At 35.4% G+C, this 19,787-nt stretch overlaps 1 protein-coding gene and 1 long non-coding RNA gene across 3 annotated transcripts; one reads left to right on the plus strand and one right to left on the minus strand.

Moving 5' to 3' along the window:
• On the minus strand, positions 1-14,495 carry LOC148215797 (uncharacterized). 2 transcript variants are annotated; one of them, XR_015796484.1, is made up of 6 exons: positions 14,411-14,495; positions 13,166-13,204; positions 7,571-7,809; positions 5,244-5,264; positions 2,008-2,099; positions 1-704 (listed from the first exon to the last, which is right to left on the minus strand). XR_015796484.1 is itself a non-coding variant. In XM_088142548.1 (6 exons), exons 1-6 carry the CDS (start codon positions 14,454-14,456, stop codon positions 699-701), a joined length of 492 nt encoding a protein of 163 aa, XP_087998674.1. In that variant the 5' UTR covers positions 14,457-14,495; the 3' UTR covers positions 1-698. The 2 variants fall into 2 exon arrangements, 1 of the variants encoding a protein (XP_087998674.1); XM_088142548.1 differs by having other exon boundaries at positions 7,522-7,809.
• A 3,539-nt stretch (positions 14,496-18,034) lies between these two features.
• LOC148215798 (uncharacterized) lies at positions 18,035-19,177 on the plus strand. Its single transcript, XR_015796485.1, has 3 exons — positions 18,035-18,128; positions 18,430-18,492; positions 19,036-19,177. It is a non-coding gene; the product is annotated as an uncharacterized LOC148215798 (long non-coding RNA).
• The last annotated feature ends 610 nt before the right edge of the window (positions 19,178-19,787 follow it).

Below are 19,787 nucleotides of genomic sequence, written 5' to 3' on the forward strand. Positions count from 1 at the left end.
TTCATTTATTCAAACAGAGTCTGGAAAGATTCTGCATGCTACAAATGATAATGTCTTGTCAGTCATAGCAAAGGTGGTGTTCATTGTTTACTTAAAATGCCATAGTGGAAGGAAAAGGAAGGGGAGAGGAGGTAGGCAATGACTGACAATTCTGCCCTCCAGTCAGAGAGATGTACAATCAGTCCATTGTTTGTCCACCAAAGACTAGAAGAGAAGAGAAAGCTTAGTTGTAACTCCATAATGCCATGTTGTTGGCCTCTGATCTCTTGCAATTTCAGACCTTCATTAGTTAGATGAATTATTCTGAAGGATCTTTAGTTCCAACAACACATCAGAAACAGAATATTGCATATCTTTATATTTATACACCGAAAACTGTTGAACGCTGGAGACTTGAGTGTTGCTCTCCATTTCATTAAATTTCACAAAGAGAGAGAGAGAGAGAGAGAGAGAGAGAGAGAGAGAGAAAGAGAGAGAGAGAGAGAGAATATATATATTTATTTACATTAGAGTAACATGTCATTGTGCCACATTGATAAAGATGGAAGGTGAAGCCATCATCAGAAATCCTAGGTTGAAAAAAAAAAAAAGAGAGATTCTTGCAGAAATGGGAAATTATTTCTCATTGTCTTCTACAGCAACTATCTAATGACACAACAGAGGCACGGAAGTTGTTCTCATTGTTGCCCTTCTTTTTATTATACCTGAGAAAGAGAGAGAGAGAGGAAGAGAGAGAGGGGGCTATAATATGCATTTATACACATTAGTTTAATACCCCACACAGCCATAGGAGAAGACATCACTTGAAATGTAAGATATGATAGGCTGCAAATCTTGCTTGGATGGAAAACTATTTCTTACAGTGATTTTCAGCTACCATCTAACTGTTTCTCCTGGCTTGGGAAATGATCATGGGTAACCAGGGGACATCATACGCATTGTGAGATCTTTATTCAAAGTATGCAAATAAAGTACTTTACATAGGTTACAGCATTAATATACGATGTATGTGCCATTGATGTGGCTTCTACGACATGGCTATAGTAATGAGGGACTATGAAGGGGACATTTATCAATTTTTTATTTTTTAAAAAATATTTATTTTTGTTTAGGTGATTTATCTTGATCAGTGCAGAAAGAGAATGGAATAGAATTATGGATAAACATGAAAAAAGTATAGAGAATGAGGAATAAGCAGATTTTCCCTTTGCCTTATGTGGTATGCCCTGAGGTTAAGGAACTAGAATTGTAAGCTTTGAATTCCACTAAAATTCAGATACTGAATGCAGAGGAATTCAGCAAAGAAAAAGAGGGACCTCTCTGCTTTTGTGGAAGATCATTCACCCTCCACTCACCACTATTACTTTTCTGGCTCTTGACCTTCCCCCAGCTTCGTTAGCCAGTTCCATTCAGGTTAGACATAATGATCTATGTTTAGTCATTCCTAGGATTAAATGGTCCAAACAGACCACAGTCATAAAACAATCATTTCTTACTTTTCACCAGTGATTTGGACTACATAATCTCCTGACTGAGACCTCAAATGTTGCAGAGGCTTTACCTACATCAAATACTTATATGTGTAACTTTTCGGGATCACTATTAGTTTAACAGCATTCTATGAAAAAGCCCTCTTGTCCTAGGCTGAAAGACTGGTTTGACCATGATTGTTGCAAAAAAGGGTAGATCTAGTGATAGCTTTCCAATGTTACAAATCCAGCAATTGTCCTACTGTTATGATAGGGGATCTGGGTGTGGGATGTTTCTAAGTGCTTAACCTGGATTGCATGAAAGATATTGCCCACAATTTCAGGGAGATATCTGGAATAAAAATTTGTGCGTTGAATCTGAAATTCAAGGGGGGGGAGAGATTTATGCAAAAGAAAAGTGAAAAACCCAAAATAGTTATTTGCTACTTGGTCAAATAATGTTACTAGAAACAATTCCAATGTAATTATTTTTATTAGGATTATCATTACTTTTAAAAAGATTTAGCTGGAATATTACCATTTTTCTCAGCCCATAACAGATTCCAACAAAGATAGGAATGGAAGCAACAGTGATGCCAAATCTTATTATTATACTCAGCCTGTTGAGACCTACAGGAAGAAATGAAATGGAATAATTAGTACACTTACTGTAGAGGAAAATGAACAGGGGTATCATAAAGCTGCAGTTGTGATCCTGTGATAAGGAGGCAGAAAGAGGAATCACTTCCTCTCAAACTCAAAATTGGGGCAAGAGAAAGTAGCTATCAGTTACGCATGCCAGTTGAGTGGCTTCATCTGAACTTTCTGGTGTTTGGGAATGGCCACTGCCAGTTTGACAAGGAATTGAAAAGATCTCATAAACTCTAATTTCAAGGTTGCGGTCTCCATAGTTTTCATTAAAAAAAGACTTCCCCAGCCATTATTTTTTCAGTCTGCATGCCTTTTGGAGAAGTATAATGTTCATGTTTGGTGAAGGGAAACATCTCTTAAATACATTGCTTTAAGGGCAGTAGGTCGGGGATTCTTTCTTATTATTAAAAGTGTTTTGCCTAAAAGTTCTGACACGATATCTATCAAAAGTGTTTTGGCCATCAGGTAAACATTTACTTTCTTTCCATTGAAAAAGAGGGTTGAACAGAAGTGGATGTTTCTTTGTAACACTTCCTGCATAGATCATGTCGCCATAAACATTGTAGAGACATGTGGTTTATTTCAGGACGGGCTGAAGATAAGAAACCGCTTCTATTAAGACCTTCCTGCAACAGTGGGTGTGTGGACTGTTTGTGTTGGGCATGTGTACTTGTGTTTGCGTGTAAAGGGACAAAAGGTCAAGACCCCAGTCACCTTAATTTTTTTTCTTGCTTGGGAAAGATAAAAACAAACAAAAACAACTAACTAGTCACTCTTCTCTGATAATTTATTGATTGTGGAGTTAGATATTGTAAAAAATAGTTTTATATCAGTTTATTTTATGAATATGGCCTGGGATTAGTTTGATTATTCAGCTGGGATATAAATGGAGAATCTAAACCAAATTAACGATGATAATAATGATGAACTTGTGTATTTTAGGGATGTTATGGATATAGAAATAAATATTCATTTTAACTTTAAAAAAAGACACAGTCTTCACAAGTATTCTAGAACAACCATCTGAAGACGATCAGTGCTTATGGTATTTGGATATATTCTGAGTCATATTGCCTGTCTTCACCATTTATTTCTTTTACATATTACTAGATTTGGAGACTGCCCAAATCTCAAATGACTCTGGGTAGCTTAACACACAGAGAAGAAAAAATCCCAACCAATTAACAAATGCATGTCCAGGAAAGTAAATCAACCAAAGATACTCCAAAGAAGCCCAAACTAACCCAGGCCTGGCATCTAGCCTAACCCCAGGCTTGGGAGCACAGCCATGTTTTTAATGACTTTCAGAACAGCTGCAGGGTGGGAGCCATACAAATCTCCTGGGAGATGCTGTTCCAGAAGGCGGGCGGGCAGGAAGGCAGTGAGGCAACAGAGAAGGCTCATTGCCTGGATCCTGCCAGATGACACTCTTTGATTGAGGGGACCTAGACGCACCCACTGCTTGATCTCGCTTTAGGTACATAGCAGTGGATTGCATGATGCCCAACATGGCGAGGTAAGTTGCCTCATTGCAAACAAGAAAGGGGTCATATATTCAGAAAAGCTGCCTACTGCAAAACACAGGAATTAAAATTCTCTTCTCTTCTCTTCTCTTCTCTTCTCTTCTCTTCTCTTCTCTTCTCTTCTCTTCTCTTCTCTTCTCTTCTCTTCTCTTCTCTTCTCTTCTCTTCTCTTCTCTTCTCTTCTCTATTACTGATATGTGGGTATGTATATATGTCAGTCCCAGGTTTAAATCCTTGGCTGTTTTCTCCCAACAACTAAACACTGGATTTTTGGATGTTATTTTCCTAGTTTTGAGAGCCAGAAATATCTGCTGCACATTACATAATAATACTGCCTGGCCTGAAAATCACCAATACCTGACTTATTAGCTTCAGCCCTTAAATTGCTGAGGATCCCTTTAAATAAATCATGCAATTTCAGTAGCTGCAGTTAGTATGACTAAATATGACACCAATTCAACAAGAGTAGCTCTTTAGCTGTGTTCAAGATTCTAATGAATTCATAGCCGTTTTGAAATATAAGAATCACCTGAGCAAGTTGATATATCTTCATGATTTGTAACGTGCATAAAAGTTATTGATATACATACATTTCCTTCCTCCTTTGTTTTGTGTAGCAGTGAAAATGTATCTCTTTCTTCACTGCAATTTTGAAGAGCATACATAGATTTCCCTTTACTTGGGACTTGGAATCATTTTATCCTAACTGAAGCAGTTTTGCTCCTTAACCCATACTCCACATATTTCTAAGAGCTTTATGTACTGTACCTATTCTAAAGACCCACCAACTATGGTGTGAATAATTTCCTTCAACTATCTTCCTTCTTGAAATGCAGGATTCCCTAAGCTAACCACTCAAAAGAGCACTTTTTGTGGAAAACAAAATGATGATTCCAGTTTTTCTGGTGTACCCTTGAAATATAACTGCAGCAAAAGAGCCATTTTTTCAAATAGGCTATTTACATAACAGAATAAATCAGAACTAAACAAACTATGATATGTTTTTTGGTGCTTGAGTCAGTTATATTATATATCACATAAGAGCTCTTTGACCATTTATTCTGTATGGTGGTCAGGTGTTTTTAAAACGTGTGTAATTTTTTCCCCAGTTAGTTGTATATGTGACTGAGAATTAGTTTTCTTGAAAAGATATTTTAGTTAGATTTTGCCTTTTTTTGTGAGTGTGTGTGTAAAAAAACATTGTTAATTGTTTTGCTTATTGTGAATAAAGCTCAATATAACTCAAATAAATTCTGCATATTCTAGGCATTCTAGGATATAGTAAAAAAATTAATTCTTAGAAAAATAAGTGACACCCCCCCCCCCCGAGGAATCCTAGAAGGATTGACTGGTCTTACTCAATTATTTCAAGAAGCCATGGGTTAAGTTGACACTGAATCATCATCTCTTTCAAAACAAATGGTAATTGATTTCAGTGGATCTGCTCCAAATATTAGAAAAGTTGGTATTTGTCATCATGCAAAATTGATCCCAGATCACCTCAGTGATCCATGTGCGTTTAAAATTATTCTTATTTGTTTTCTTCACCAATTAAAAGCCAGAAGGAACACATGTTTGAAAATAGTCAAGAATCACTTACTGTGATCTTCATGATCTGTAGCTGGAATGAAAGTAAATGAAATGTTAACATTTGCTCTACTTTTGTTTTACTGGTCAACAAGACTTCTTCCTTTTAGGATTTTTTATATGGCTTTTTATAATGCTTCTCTGTACAGAAAATCCCAAAGCTATATAAAGAATTCTTAATTTGAGATAAAGACCATATGATGTTGATACCTTTATTTTTGTTTTTGTTTTATTTCTTGCTATACACTTCCCAGAGTCTTTCATAACTGCTACAGTTTATAAGTGCCATTCATTCATTCATTCATTTAATCATTTAATATTCTTGAATTCCTTTCCCTATTTTAGAATATGAGTTAGTTCTATTACTTATTATATAATCACACTCTGATCATTTATTCCATATTGCAGTAAAAGTTGTGTAATTTCTCATCAGTATATGGTGTCTAGAATTAGATCCATTTTATTCTCCTTGTTAACATTTTCAATGTCCATAAATACAAGTAAATCACTTTGGATATGGTTTTCTGAAGAAACAAACTGAAAACAAGCTTCAATCCTCCCCCAAACCTGGCTATTCCTGTATTCCAAAAATAGAAAGTGGCCTTTGGCAATATCAAGTGTAGGAAAATGGATCTGAAAAAAACAATCTAATGTGAGGCCCAACCTAAATGTTATGATTAACTGCCCAGAGTCACTTTTTTGTGAGATGGGCGGTATCTAAATTTGAAATATAAAAATAAATAAATTTATTTAGAGATGGGAGTTGATGCATTAAGTATATTGTTATCATCATCAATATCATTATCTCTGGGGCTTAAAAACAGCCCCCTTATATAGAAGCCCACATAAAACTGGACAATCCTTAATGTTGGTAGATGCTTCTGAAGAAATCAAGTATCTCATCCCTCCTGCAAACCAACCAAAGTGTCCATGAAAGACAATACCCAGTAACAGGTGTGGGGGGGGGGGCAGGTTGTCAGCAGCCTAAAGTGGTCGATTGTGTTCTCAACTTCTAACATATCAGCTGTCCCATCTTGTTGATGAAACATCCTAAGCCATGTCCATGCCACAGTGAGGATGTGCCTCAGAGGACTTTTCTGATTTGTATTTAATATCTTAAATTAAAAATTATCCAAAGTAAAGCGACAACTGCTGAATGGTTTTACCTGTTGGGCGTGGGATATACTTAATGGTTTCTAGAGCAAAAGAAGGCAAGATCTGGTATGTCTACCAGCTAGTGAATGCAGCTCAAGTTAGTAATGCTGAGGAAGAAGTAAAAGGAGGCAGCAGGAGGTGGGAAGAACCCCACCCTTGGTTTTCCTTAGAACTTCTTCCATCCTTTTCTGAGATATCCCATTTCTTTCCTTCTTTATACAACATGTTGCAGGATTGGGGGAACTGTACTCTCTAAAGTTCTCAACCGATTGCTTGCAAAGGATTTTTAAAGTAAGTAATGTATTACATAAAATGAAGGCAAAGAACATATCAAAAGATCTCTGTTAGAGAAAGGTCTATATTGTTAAAAGCAAGGAATTTAGGTGTAATCATTGTTCCTGAAATAATGGACTTAGGGTCCAGTTTAGAAGACAAGTAAGGTATTAAATGCAGAGAAAACTATTTGTTTGTAAGAATGAAACCTAGAAGTAGTAAACATGACACGTAAGACCTATTGAATCTGTTCTACATTTCAGACTAGGTGAAACCTGAAGGTAATTGAACCATTTTTAAGAGTACCTTTTAAAATGAATCTATTCATTTTGATTTCATTTATTTCCTTGTTTTTCACAACTGTATGTTCACTTCATAATAGTTCATACATTTGCTATTTAAAAAAACTGCACAAAAATCATACACATTTCCAGTTGCAATTCTACAAAGATTCAAAGTGAGGTTGCAGGGCTAGATATACTTCACAGACATCTTAGATGTCACTTTCAGAAACTAGCAACGTATTAGCAAATTATCACTTTTAATATGATAGGAGACAATTGTTGCACTCAAAATTGGACAATAATCATGTTAGCTATATTTAAATTAACTTTAAATACATAGGAAATTTTAAAAATATATCTTTGGTACAGAACACACCTTCTAGTTTTTGAAGTGTGGCCCAGAGATAATCAAAAAGCAAATATGTCTTTTGACCGAGAAGAGGTTGTGCACCCCTGACTGAGAGGTGTCAACAGAATATGACCTTCAAATCTATTCGTGAGTACCAGAAAAGGAAGATGCTATTTTAATTCACCAATGAAAAAAATCAATTTTGATTTTAAAAAGAGTTTGTTTCTTACCCAAAACTTCTTGAAAAAATTTACTGTTACTTAGACCAGAATTCTTCACCTGGTTCTTGGTGTCCTTGAACTGGAACATGCAGGAAATCTGCCCCGCACCATCTTGTGATATTTTGTAATGGAAGGTATATGAAAATGTATTGTCCTCTTGTTCCTGAGTTTTCATTTCTTTCCCATCTTTACAGAAAATAACCCGGGAAAACTGAGAGAGTCGTGGTATCAGACAATTCACAAAAACTTCATCATTGGATAAACTGCGCAAAAACATCTGAGGTGAAGTAAGAGTACCTGAAGGAATTAAAAACAAAAAAAGAGAATAAAATTAACTAAGTACACTGTGTGAGTTTTGACTGACATTGTTTCTGTGTTCTGACAGAAATTCCCTGTAGTTGTTATATGTTTGAATAAAACATCAGTGATCTTCAATGCATAGATTTGGATTTCAAGCAAATCAATGGAAATCACTGGGACTTTACAGAAAGGAACTTATGGATTTCATTATATTTTGTTTTTCTATGATCAAACCTGAAAACAATCTCAGTGTTAAAAGCATGTGTGTCTCTGGAAAACTCTTGGTTTCAATCATAGGAGTGCTAGCTGATGAGGTTCCAGAATCTTGCAGCTTCTGAGAAGTACTTTTACTGGATTTAAGGTGAGGGAAACCCTTTCTTTTTCCTGACATGTTCCAAATCTGACTGGGGAATCCTAGTAGCTTTTGAAAGATACACTGATATCACAAAGCAGTATAATCTAAAGATAAAAAATTATACTCTTCCCCCCTATCTGTAAACTAGACCTTGCAGCTATGGCAGAAAATACTAGTCTCCTAGAAGTCTCTACTGAGATCCAGTTTGGTTTAATGGTTAAAGGAATCAGGCTGGAAACCAGGAGACTGTGAGTCTAGTTCCACCTTAGCACAAAACCAGCTGGGTGACTTTGGGCTGGTCATTCTCACTCAACCCTAGGAAGAAGGCAATGACAAACTACTTCTGAAATCTTGCCAAGAAAACTGCAGGGACTAGTCCAGGCAGTCTCCAGGACTCAAAAACTGACTCAAAGGCACCCCTCCCCCCCAAAAAGCAATCTCTACTGATTTTAAGAGGTAATCACTCTGCAAGCATTTCTTGGTATATTTGATATTCAGAACATGGATTTGCCTATCTCTGGCCAAGGAATCATATATAAACTAATCCTTACACCTAGTCTTACACATTTGTTCCCTAGCACTTTTTATTCTTATTTCATAAAGTGCCTAAATTCCTTTTCATTTGCAACTCTCTTGAATTGGTAAGTTGATTATCTATTTGTGTGTGTGTGTGTGTATGTGTGTACAATTTACTTATACACTCGGGACATATTTGCATTGAACACGTAATCTGCTTCTTTCCTGTGCTCATGCTGACTTGATTCTGAACCAGTTTAAGAATATCCTGGCCGAACTGAGATACTTTGGCAATAGCTTACAAAGTATTCAGTCCAAACAGCATACTACCAATTATAATAATTATTATAATGATATAGTAATGATTATAATGATAATTGATCTGTAATGAGAGTTCTATATAGAAATGGATCAGTGTTTCAATGGCTTTTCCTGCCATCCCACCAGTCCCTTCCAAGAAAGCAATTGCATATTGGTTTCCTTCCTATGGGTAAGTCTTACTGGATACACACTCACACACACACACACACACACACACACACACAGAGAGAGAGAGAGAGAGAGAGAGAGAGAGAGAGAGAGAGAGAGAGATCTGGAGACTCAAGGGACTGGAGATATGATAAAATGTTGTCAACTGGACTTATTGCAAACATACTGTATGTCCAGGGGAAAGTATCTAAGTCAAGGTGAGAACATCCAGCAAATGGCTTCTAGTCTTTTTAAAACACACACACACACACACACATGTATGTATGTATGTGTGTGTGTGTGTGTATGTATATATATATATATATATATATAATTTTATTAATTTTTTTTAAAAAGGAAGATAAAAACTAATACAAACTAATATAAAGTAAAAAAAAAAAGGAAATCAAAGAGAAAACTATATGATAAAATGTTGCCAACTGGACTTATTGCAAACATATGTCCAGGGGAAAGTATCTAAGTCAAGGTGAGAACATCCAGCAAATGGCTTCTAGTCTTTTTAAAACACACACACACACATGTATATGTGTGTGTGTGTGTGTGTGTGTGTGTGTGTGTGTGTATATATATATATATATATATATATATATATATATATATAATTAATTTTTTTTAAAAAGGAAGATAAAAACTAATACAAACTAATATAAATTAAAAAAAAAAATGAAATCAAAGAGAAAACTAAAAGTGCAACTAAGGGAAAAAAAGTAAAAGAAAAATACAAAAGAAAGAAAAGAAAGAAAAAAGATACTTCTAATCTTCTTTACAGCAGTTATAATTATAAATTTACCTCTTACTCTATGGTTACAACATGACTCTCTTTTTTCTATAATCTATCCTGTCTAATCATCAAAACTATAAATCATAAGTTCATTTTTTTCTGATTTATGCAAAAAGTCCATGAGGGGTTTCCAGTCAGCAATAAATTTAAATATTGTCTTTTCTTTGATCAAAGAAGTCAATTTAGCTATTTCAGCAAGTTCCATCATCTTCACCAACCATTTTTCCATTGTGGGTAATGCCAAATCTTTCCATATTTGTGCATACAATAATTTCACTGCAGTTATCATATCGAAAAACAAAGTTCCATGATTTTTTCCCAACTGTTTGTCCATCAATCCTAAAAGAAAAACCTCGGGTCTTAATTGTATATTAATCTTTAAAATCCTCTGAATCAGTGTGTATATTTGAATCCAAAATTTTCTAGCTTTTTTACACATCCACCAAACATGGTAAAATGTCCCTTCTTGTTGTTCCCATTTCCAACACAAATTTGAAGTGCCTTTATACATTCTGGACAATTTCTCTGGTGATCTATACCAATGGTATATCATTTTATAAAAATTTTCTTTAAGTTTATAACATAGTGCAAATTTCAGTCCTTCCAACCACATATTTTACTATTGTTCCCTCTGTATATTACAACCAAAAATTTTAGCCCACTTTATCATACATTCTTTCACTTGTTCTTCTTCTGTTTCAAATTTCAATACAAGTTTAAACATTTTAGCAATTACATGTTCATCATTTATACACAATTCTATTTCCAACTCATTCTTATGATGTTCAAAACCATAAACTTTTTTGTCCACATTAAATCTAATAACTGTAGATAAGAAAACCATTGATAACTATATCCTCAGCTGCCAGTTCTTCGCTTGATTTTATTTTACATTCCCCTTGACAAAATTCTAGTACCTCACGATAAGTTAGCCATTTGTGGTTGCCTGTGGCTCTTGCCTATAAAATGCTTCTTGTGCTGAGAGCCACCAAGGTGTTTTCAGGCACAATCTGGGTTTGTATCTATTCCATATTCTCAATATGGCACGTCTTAGAAAATTATTTTTCAAATCCACTTTAATCTTGACTTTGTCATACTGCAAATATCCATGCCATCCAAATCTCAGCTCATGTTCTTCTAGCTCCACCAGCCTTCTATTTCCCAAGAGCACCCACTCTTTCTTCCAAACCAAACAGCAAGCTGCAAAATACCATTTCAAATCAGTCCTCTTTCCTCTCTTTCCTTTGCATCTTGTAACATCTTATATTTAACTTGCGTTTTTCCCCCCTTGCCACATAAATTTAGATACATCCTTCTGCCACTGTTTAAATGGTGCATCAGTTGTCAAAAGAGGTATTGTCTGAAACAAAAATATCATTGTAGGCAAGGCATTCATTTTTATCACGGAAATTACCTCCAGCACTGACAGTTGTAGTTTCTCCCATGTTAACATGTCTTTTTCAACTTAATTCCATGTCTTAACATAGTTATTTTGAAATAACATACAGTTGATATTTGTTATAGTTATATCCAGATACTTTACTGTCTTCTCAGTCTTAAAACCCATTTTATTCATCAAGCCTGATCTTCTATTTTCATGTTTTTGTTAACATCTTCATCTTCTGTATGTTAATCTTGAAACCTGCCAATGCACCAAATTCTTTTAATTTGCCCATTAATCTTTCAATTCCCTTTAAAGGTTTTTCCAAAACCAACACCAAATCATCTGCAAAAGCCCTTAAATTATAAGTTTCATTTTTAATCTTTACTCCCACAATCCTCTCATCTTGTCTTATATCTCTGTTCAGTATTTCAAGAACCAAAATAAACCAGAGAGGAGACAGTGCGCATCCTTGTCTTATTCCTTTTTCTATCTCACAGGGTTTTGTTAGATCTCCATTAAGAATTATTTGTGCTTTCTGTGAAGTGTAAATTGACCTCACCCATTTTATGGAGTTCTCTCCAAAATTCATATCTTCCAAAACCTTGGATGAGAAAGCCCAGTTCAAATTGTCAAAGGCCTTCTCTGCATCTAAGAAAATCAATACAGCTTGTTTTTCATTACATTGCTCCAAATATTCCAAAGAGTCCAACACATTTCTAACATTGTCCTTTAACTGCCTTTTAGGTAAAAACCCACATTGTTCCTGATGAATAAATTCTTGCAAAATAATTTTCAGTCTATCAGCTAGAATTGTTGTGAACAACTTGTAGTCATTATTCAATAATGATATCAGCCTATAGTTTCTTGTTAAAGTCAAATCTTGTCTCTCCTTAGGTGTTAATGCTATATTGGCCTCTTTCCAACTCTCTGGCATCTTTCCTACCTGTAGGACAGAGTTCATCACGTTTTGTAAAGGTTGTAAAAGTTCATCCTCAAAACATTTTTAATAAGAACCTGATAATCCATCTGGTCCAGGCACCTTTCCTGGTTTAATCTTTTTATAGCTTCAGAAACTTCCCTTATTGTTATAGGTCCATTCACAAACTGCTTCTAGTCTTTCTGACAACTGGTCAACCAGGCAATGTGGATAAGCCCTCCCTTCTCTTTGGAAACCTTAGAATCTAGGATTGATAGGTTTTCATAAAATATATCAGATAGAATAACATTCCTCTGCCTCTCAGGTTTCCACTTCAGTTTAGGTTTTTAGAAACTCTTTCCCTATTCAACAGAAGAATCTTAGCTGACATCTTAACATTCAGAAAGCGATTTGTTCAATTCTGTCTTAATTTAACTTGCAGGTTAACCTCCTGATCATTTGGAGGTCTATGAAATGCTGTTTAGAAGCAAGTCGCTGTGAAATAGTCATTCTTGCAGTAGAGGAATTATTTGGACAACGTGTTTTAAATATTTAAAAATTTTAAATTGCTTGTTCCTCCTCTTCAGCTATTATATTCTTAATAGCAGGTCCAGTTTCATTCTTCATCTATGACTTACTGTACATCCCATGCGAGGATGATTGTTAAGCACCTGACAGTTCTTTGTGTCATTTTTTTGGTATGTTGTGTTTTTTCCAGATGTTTTATTGTTTCTTGTTTTTGAGATTAAGCTGCCCAGAGTCATCTGGGAGTCAGGTAGCCTCAAAATCAAAGTAAACAAATGCAAAAAGCAATATGTGGAAAAGGCAATAAGGTGCTGAAATAATACACCTTTATGGGGGGGGGGGAACAACTCTTCTTGTAGTGAACAAAGATAATGGAGCAAAACTCACCTGGGGCACTACAGCTCTCTTCTCTTGTAAAGTGAATGCCTGCAAAATGGAATGCATGATCAACAGATGGTATTATCAGGAAAAACTGATATTTGGAATTAGGATTAACAAAAGTTTATATGGTAATATATTTATTAGAATTTATGGTACCTCAAGGCTCATGGTTTCTTGTTTGGTTAAGCACCAGAAGATTTAAAAGGCTAACCCTTTGAAAAAAGATTCCCTGATGGAGAAGTTTGAAATGTTACCCAAATTGTCACATAATTCTATGAATTCAAAGTACTTTGAAGTGAAATATGCATCCTTGAAATACGTTTTTCTGTGGCAGGGTGGGGTGGGATTATTATTATTATTTTTGATGTGCTAAATTGTACCAGATCAGTTCATTCCAGTAAACAAGAACTGGCTTAATGTTGCTAATACAATAAAAAAATATTCTGAATTAATTATATTCTTAAAATGATTCTAAAGATCTTCCTCATTTTGTATCATCTTTTGCTTTTTATATTATAGTTGTATACTTTTTACCCTTTTTATGTAGTATCGTTTTATGCAGGCTTTTGGCCATAATGAAGTTTTTGTGTGTATTCTAAAGTTCTGATTAATTCTCAATATTAACTGAAAGCCTACTTTTTAATGTTTGTTAAACATTGTAATTATATAAACATCTTATTGTTGGATTAAAACATATTAAATTATTCCTTAGATTTAGACATATACCTTGAACAGGTGATCCACAGAAACATTACTGCAAAATGCATTTTCAAAGATTAAATAGTGCTGCAGTTCTGAATCCACTTTCCTCTGAGAAATTGTCACTAAATTCAATATGATTTATTTTTGAATAGGCATGTAAAGCTGTTACTGGTAGAGAATTAAGAGTCAAAAGTGTAAAAGAACTCAATATTCCACTTTCTCTTCAGGATCTGTTTGCTAAAATATAATGTATCCTTGGTGAAATTTTAATAACTTTTCTTTTTTCCACTCCATGCTATTCTGTGTTTTAGCTTAGCTGTAGAAAAAGTAAATGGAAGACATGGAAAATTCACCAAAGCTGAGAAAAGAAATCCACAGTCATGGAGGAATGTGAGATATGGCCAAGAAAAAGATTCTTCATTTCTAACATCAACATTTCTACAATTTTAAAAACTTACAAGCATAAATTGAATGGACAAGTACATTAACATACTAATTTGTATTGTAAACTCCTCCAATCTTTACACTAGTTATCTTAATTATACTCACAAAAAAGACAGAGCCCCAGGAAGTATGTCATTAGAAACTCAGCCATTCCACTTGCAAACTGTCAAAAGCCTTCTCCTACATTACTTAGACATCACCTGCTGCTGCTTCAGGATGAAGAGGTTTTAAATGACACCGGAACTGGTTATTAGTTCCCAATTCTCAGTTCCTTATTTGTATGTAAGATAGAAACAGAGCTCTAATCTCATTTCATTTATGAAGAAACAAAGATTTGTTATATACTCCTGCATCACAAAGTATTCACCTACCTTAGGTCTTATATCCCCATGACTTTCCCCTTTTAAGTACCATTAGAATAATCTGTATGAAAGATTTTTAATTTGTGCAACATTCTTTAATATTATAGAACAACTCCAAATAAAGAATTGGGAGTATGAGCCTGAAATGGATACCTTATTATATATGTCCAAACTTCCAGAGCAGTGCCTAAAATAAGAAGGCGCAATTTGCATTTGGAACAATACCAAAATTCTGTCAACATCCAGGGTATACTAGAAAATATTTTCTACATACAAGAATCTCTACTACTAGAAGATGAAGTTAAATCAGCACCCCAGTCATTACCAAGTCAGAAGGTGACAGGAATTGATGGAATATCTACAGAAATATAGCAAGCAGTAGAAGAAGAATCAGTAAAATGTCTAACTAAACTAAACTAAAATTTGCATAATTAGACAGTGGTCAACAGATTAAAAGAGATAGCTCTACATACCAATACCAAAGAAAGCAGACTTAACAGAGTATGCAAACTATTGTACTATTTATTTATTTATTTATTTATTTATTTATTTATATGGTTGTCCAACTCAGAGACAGTGACTCCAGGTGGCTTACAGAGTAAAATCCCCAATACAAAAAAACCATCAATTCCCACCCTGCATGGCAGCCAAAAACACAATCAAAACAACCACTTGATTGGCCCCTTTTCAGCTTGGGGCCCCCAGGACCATTGGCAAAACCACATCCACAGGGCCTTCTGGAACAACCTCAAGATGGGGTTCACTACAGCACAACCAACACAAGCTATGAAAAGGATAATGCTACCATACATCAAAAACATCTCAGAAACAACCAACAGACTATTGCAACCACACAACATCACCATAGCACATAAACCAACTAAAGCCCTCCAGAACATCTTAAGTAAACCAAAAGATCCAGTGGCCCAGAGAAAAAAAACTGGAGTCATCTACAGCATACAGTGTAAGGACTGTAACAGCCACTATGTGGGACAAACAGGCAGAAGACTAGCAGAGCGCATCCATGAACACCAACTAGCAGTTAGAAGACACAGTGAAAATTCCTTAATCTCACAACACATGGGCAGACTCAACCATAGTATCAACTGGGAAACTGTGAACATCCTAGACCAAGCTAAAGGAAATTCATGGAAGCTTGGCATTCAGACAAATTGGCCATCAATAGACACAGAGATAAGCCACATTTACCCAGCATTCAAAAGAGACAATGAAAAAGCTAAGAAGGAAACAAAAAGATCAGAACACATCCTCTTCAGCAGCCTACACCTGGATAAGCAGGGATCAACACCAGACAAACAATCAGGCAGAAAACAATACCCTAATCAAGGAACTACTGAGGAGACAATCAAGCAAACAATCAAACAGAAAACAATATCCTATTCAAGGAAATACCAAGGAGAAAACAACACCTCCTTCCAACAATTCTGCATGACAAGTTCAGACCACTTCCATTCAGATATATTACATCTTTCCTCCTTCTCTTTTTTTAGACATATAATGTATCTATTTTTCCTTCTTTCATCTCCTTCATGAGTTTATGCTCTTTACCACTTACTCCTCTTATATGCCAAGTTGTGTATCTCTTAGAATATCTTAAATTCCAACTTCCCTGTATCATCATCAATACAAGATGGGCCATAGATACCCTCCACCACCCCTCATGGGTTCAATCAATTGAAATTTTCACATAATACTTTTCAGTAAGGCAGAGAATAATGATAATGATTTATTAAATTTATATGCTACCCAATTCCCAGTGACTCTGGCCAGTTACAAATCGTTAAAATGTTACAAACAAGAAATGTGGCCAAAATGAAAAAAAACAAAACAAAACAGATGGGAACAAAAAAAAAGGTGCTTCAATTACCCTTGCCAAAGGCCTGGGCAAAGAGCTAAGTCTTCAGGGCCCTTCAAACCACCAGTAGGGTGGGGGTCATTCAAATCTTGAGGGGAACCTCATTCCAGAGGGCAGGGACTGCTACAGAGAAGGCACACTGCTGAGGTCCTGATAGATGGCATTGTTTAATTGAAGGAACCTGGAGTTAGCCAACCTTGCCAGATTAGTTCACTAGCTTAGGTTGAATTTATGCCACATGTAGTTAAATTGATAAGAACAATAGTGGTCAGTTTGGGCACATTTTGGCAAGCATTCCACAAGTGAAATCAAAGGCTAATTTTACCCTAAGAGTGCTCACAGTATGCTATGCAAACTAGGTTCTCTAATTTAGAGGTTGCTTGAAAGCCAGGATGCTGCTACTTGCATCCCACCAGCTAGATAACATTTGCAGTATACTGGTGTACATACATCAGAGGACAGGAAACTAAAGCTAGTAGTTATGCCAAAAAAAGTAGAATTAGTGACACCAATACACTGTTCAGTCCTTCAGTATTTTTGACGTATACACTAGTCTGACACATCCTTCCTCTGAGGTTTCCTTAATGTACTTAAAATATTTTAGCCTATTAAATGTATTTAGCTTTTCAGCTATGTTTTCCCTAGCACATGTCTATACTTTATAAAATCATACAGTTGCAGAAGTGAAATGAGTATTGAAGAATACCTATGTGTCTGATTAATACAACAAAAATAATCTGTTCCAAAGTATTTGCATTTCTTGCTCCTGCCATGCCAAAGGTAACATCCTAAAAACTTTGTCCCTTTTGGAGCCACAATAGTAATATAGTGAATCATCCAGTATGAAGACATTATCCATTATTAAAAGTTATTGAAAAATTATTGTTGCCTCCAGTGCCACATGGCTTTCTTTGAATTCCCACAAACACTAGCCTGACGCCTTAACCTCAACACCAAACTGTCTCTCTTATTATAATTGAAATCAGTAAATATCAAAGAGACTAAAGAAATTCCTAAATGGCCACATCCTATCATCCTGAATTCCCTGTACAAAGCATTAACAGTTTCATTGTAGTAGATGGATACTTCTGGAAATATCATACAATAACAGAATGATAATCAGGGTGAAAACAACATTTGAAAGCTTGCTTTATGTTAATTCAGAAAATAGGTTATTTCCAACAAGATTTATATATATTTGTCTGTCTTCAAGCTGCTCATGATCTCTTTTGCATTTTGTACTTTTTAATTGTAAATTTCCTAGTTGTTGGGAGTTGGGCAGCCTCTAAATTGTATGTATTTTTGTATAAATACATACCTACGTAACATCAAAAGACTGGAGGTTTCTTTCCAAGATAATTCTAGTACTAGAAATATGCATAATTGATCATCTCCTAGATCTACCCTCAAACGGGATGTACACTGGAGGAGGAGATCAAGTCGTGCATGCTACAACCGCTCTGAATATTTCTAACATTTCCATGAGTCAAGTGAAAGGACAGTAGCACAGAAGAGAACACTTGCTGCATCTTATTTGAAGATCTATAGCTACAAAGAATCCTGATGAACCTCTTCTGGTGTCTGTGTAAGTTTAGTGATGTCATGACAGTAATGAAGTGGGATGCTTCCAATTTGGAGAAAACATACACCTTTTTTTCTTTTTTCTCTTCTGTTTTTTTCAATGACTGAATAGGAAAAATACGTCTGTAGGTGTATATCTGTCTTTCGATCTGTATCTCTATGTGTGATTATTACATCAGAAAACTGATATTTTTGGAAACATTAAGCAAACAAATTTGGTGCTATTGGACTAATAGGTTAAGGATGTTATGAACAGTTTCTTTGCAAAACATTTACTGGATTTTAATACATTGATATCATTGCAGATGCTTTGTTCACCGCTCACTGGTGTTTAGACAGTCCGGATTTGGACCTCTGTAACTCTACTGGTAAGTCTGAGTTTGTTTAATCATCCAAAAATCAAAGGCCTGAAAAGTGTTTGGAACTGAGAGTTTAAGAAATTTAGCAGGAACATGAATAGACTATTCTTTTAATATATATCCAGATTGGGCTTACCCATAAGTACTTTTAGATAGGTAAAATAAAATCAAACGTACACACTACTGTTTCTCTGAATTTTTAATACTAAATGTCAATGTTGAAGGAAGCCAAGGTTATTTTATAGCATCGCACCATTAGAAATAACATGTAAAAAGCAAAACAAACCATTCTGGCCATTTAAAAAGTTTAAAATCTATCTTAGTGCTAAAGTTTTCCAGGGCCAACTTGAAAGTCAGAAAAAAATATGCAAATTCAAGGGATCTCCAGGTGTCCCTCAGCATGGTGTGATGAAAGGAGGGAACAGAAAAGGGGAAAAATTGCTTGATGTAGATATTGTAATGTCTGCAGGATAAGATTATAGAAGGAACGTGGCTGATGACACGGAGATACTTCTTAGGCTCCACATGATGCAGTGATATTTTTGGTTGCAGATAAGAGTGTCCATAATGTTGTTCAAATGAAGAAGCAAAATGACACAGATCCATCTGAAAATCTGATTCCACTTCTATTTTTAAGAGAAACATGCAGTTCCTTGAGAGCAATGAGAATTTGCTAGCTTTTTGGTTAACAAAAGAAAAGGTAATATTAGTGTGCTACATTTTTTTTATTCAATAGAAATGAAAATGTAATTTAATTTAAATGGTGACCAGTGTGAGTCTGAAGGGCATCTTGGTCCAGGAATGGGCACAGTTGGTGTAGCAGATGTACCTATGCAAAGGCCCTCTTGCCACAATTGACACCTGCTCTTTGAACAGAAGTTGTGACTTCAAGATAATCCCCAGAATGTGGACCAATCTCAAATGGGAAAATGCAACCCCATTGAGTTAATGATGGAATATCCCTGGAACCAGATGTCCCAAAAAAGGACATTCACTTGGTCTTGTTGGGATTCAACCTGAGCCTGTTTCTCCCCATCCAAGCCAATATAGCCTGTAAGCACTGGGTCAGTACTTCAACAACATCACTTGGTTGTCCTGAGCAAGAAAGTATGGAATAAAATCTGCATCAGTCTAAAATTTTCAAGAAGCTACAGTTTGTATAATGTCAAAGAAAAATAAATGTAAACTGCGTTGGTAAGTCCAGGTACCTAAGAATCACAAGACTGACGGAAAGCATGTGATACGTGAACTGGGTGATGGCCCAGACTTGACTTAAATGCTGATTTTAAAGAGAAGAAAGAGCA

This window comes from Python bivittatus, unplaced genomic scaffold (assembly GCF_059951505.1).
Source record: "Python bivittatus isolate LINGU-HERP-01145 unplaced genomic scaffold, Pbiv_v1 ctg000440_np1212, whole genome shotgun sequence".
Lineage (NCBI taxonomy): Eukaryota > Metazoa > Chordata > Lepidosauria > Squamata > Pythonidae > Python > Python bivittatus.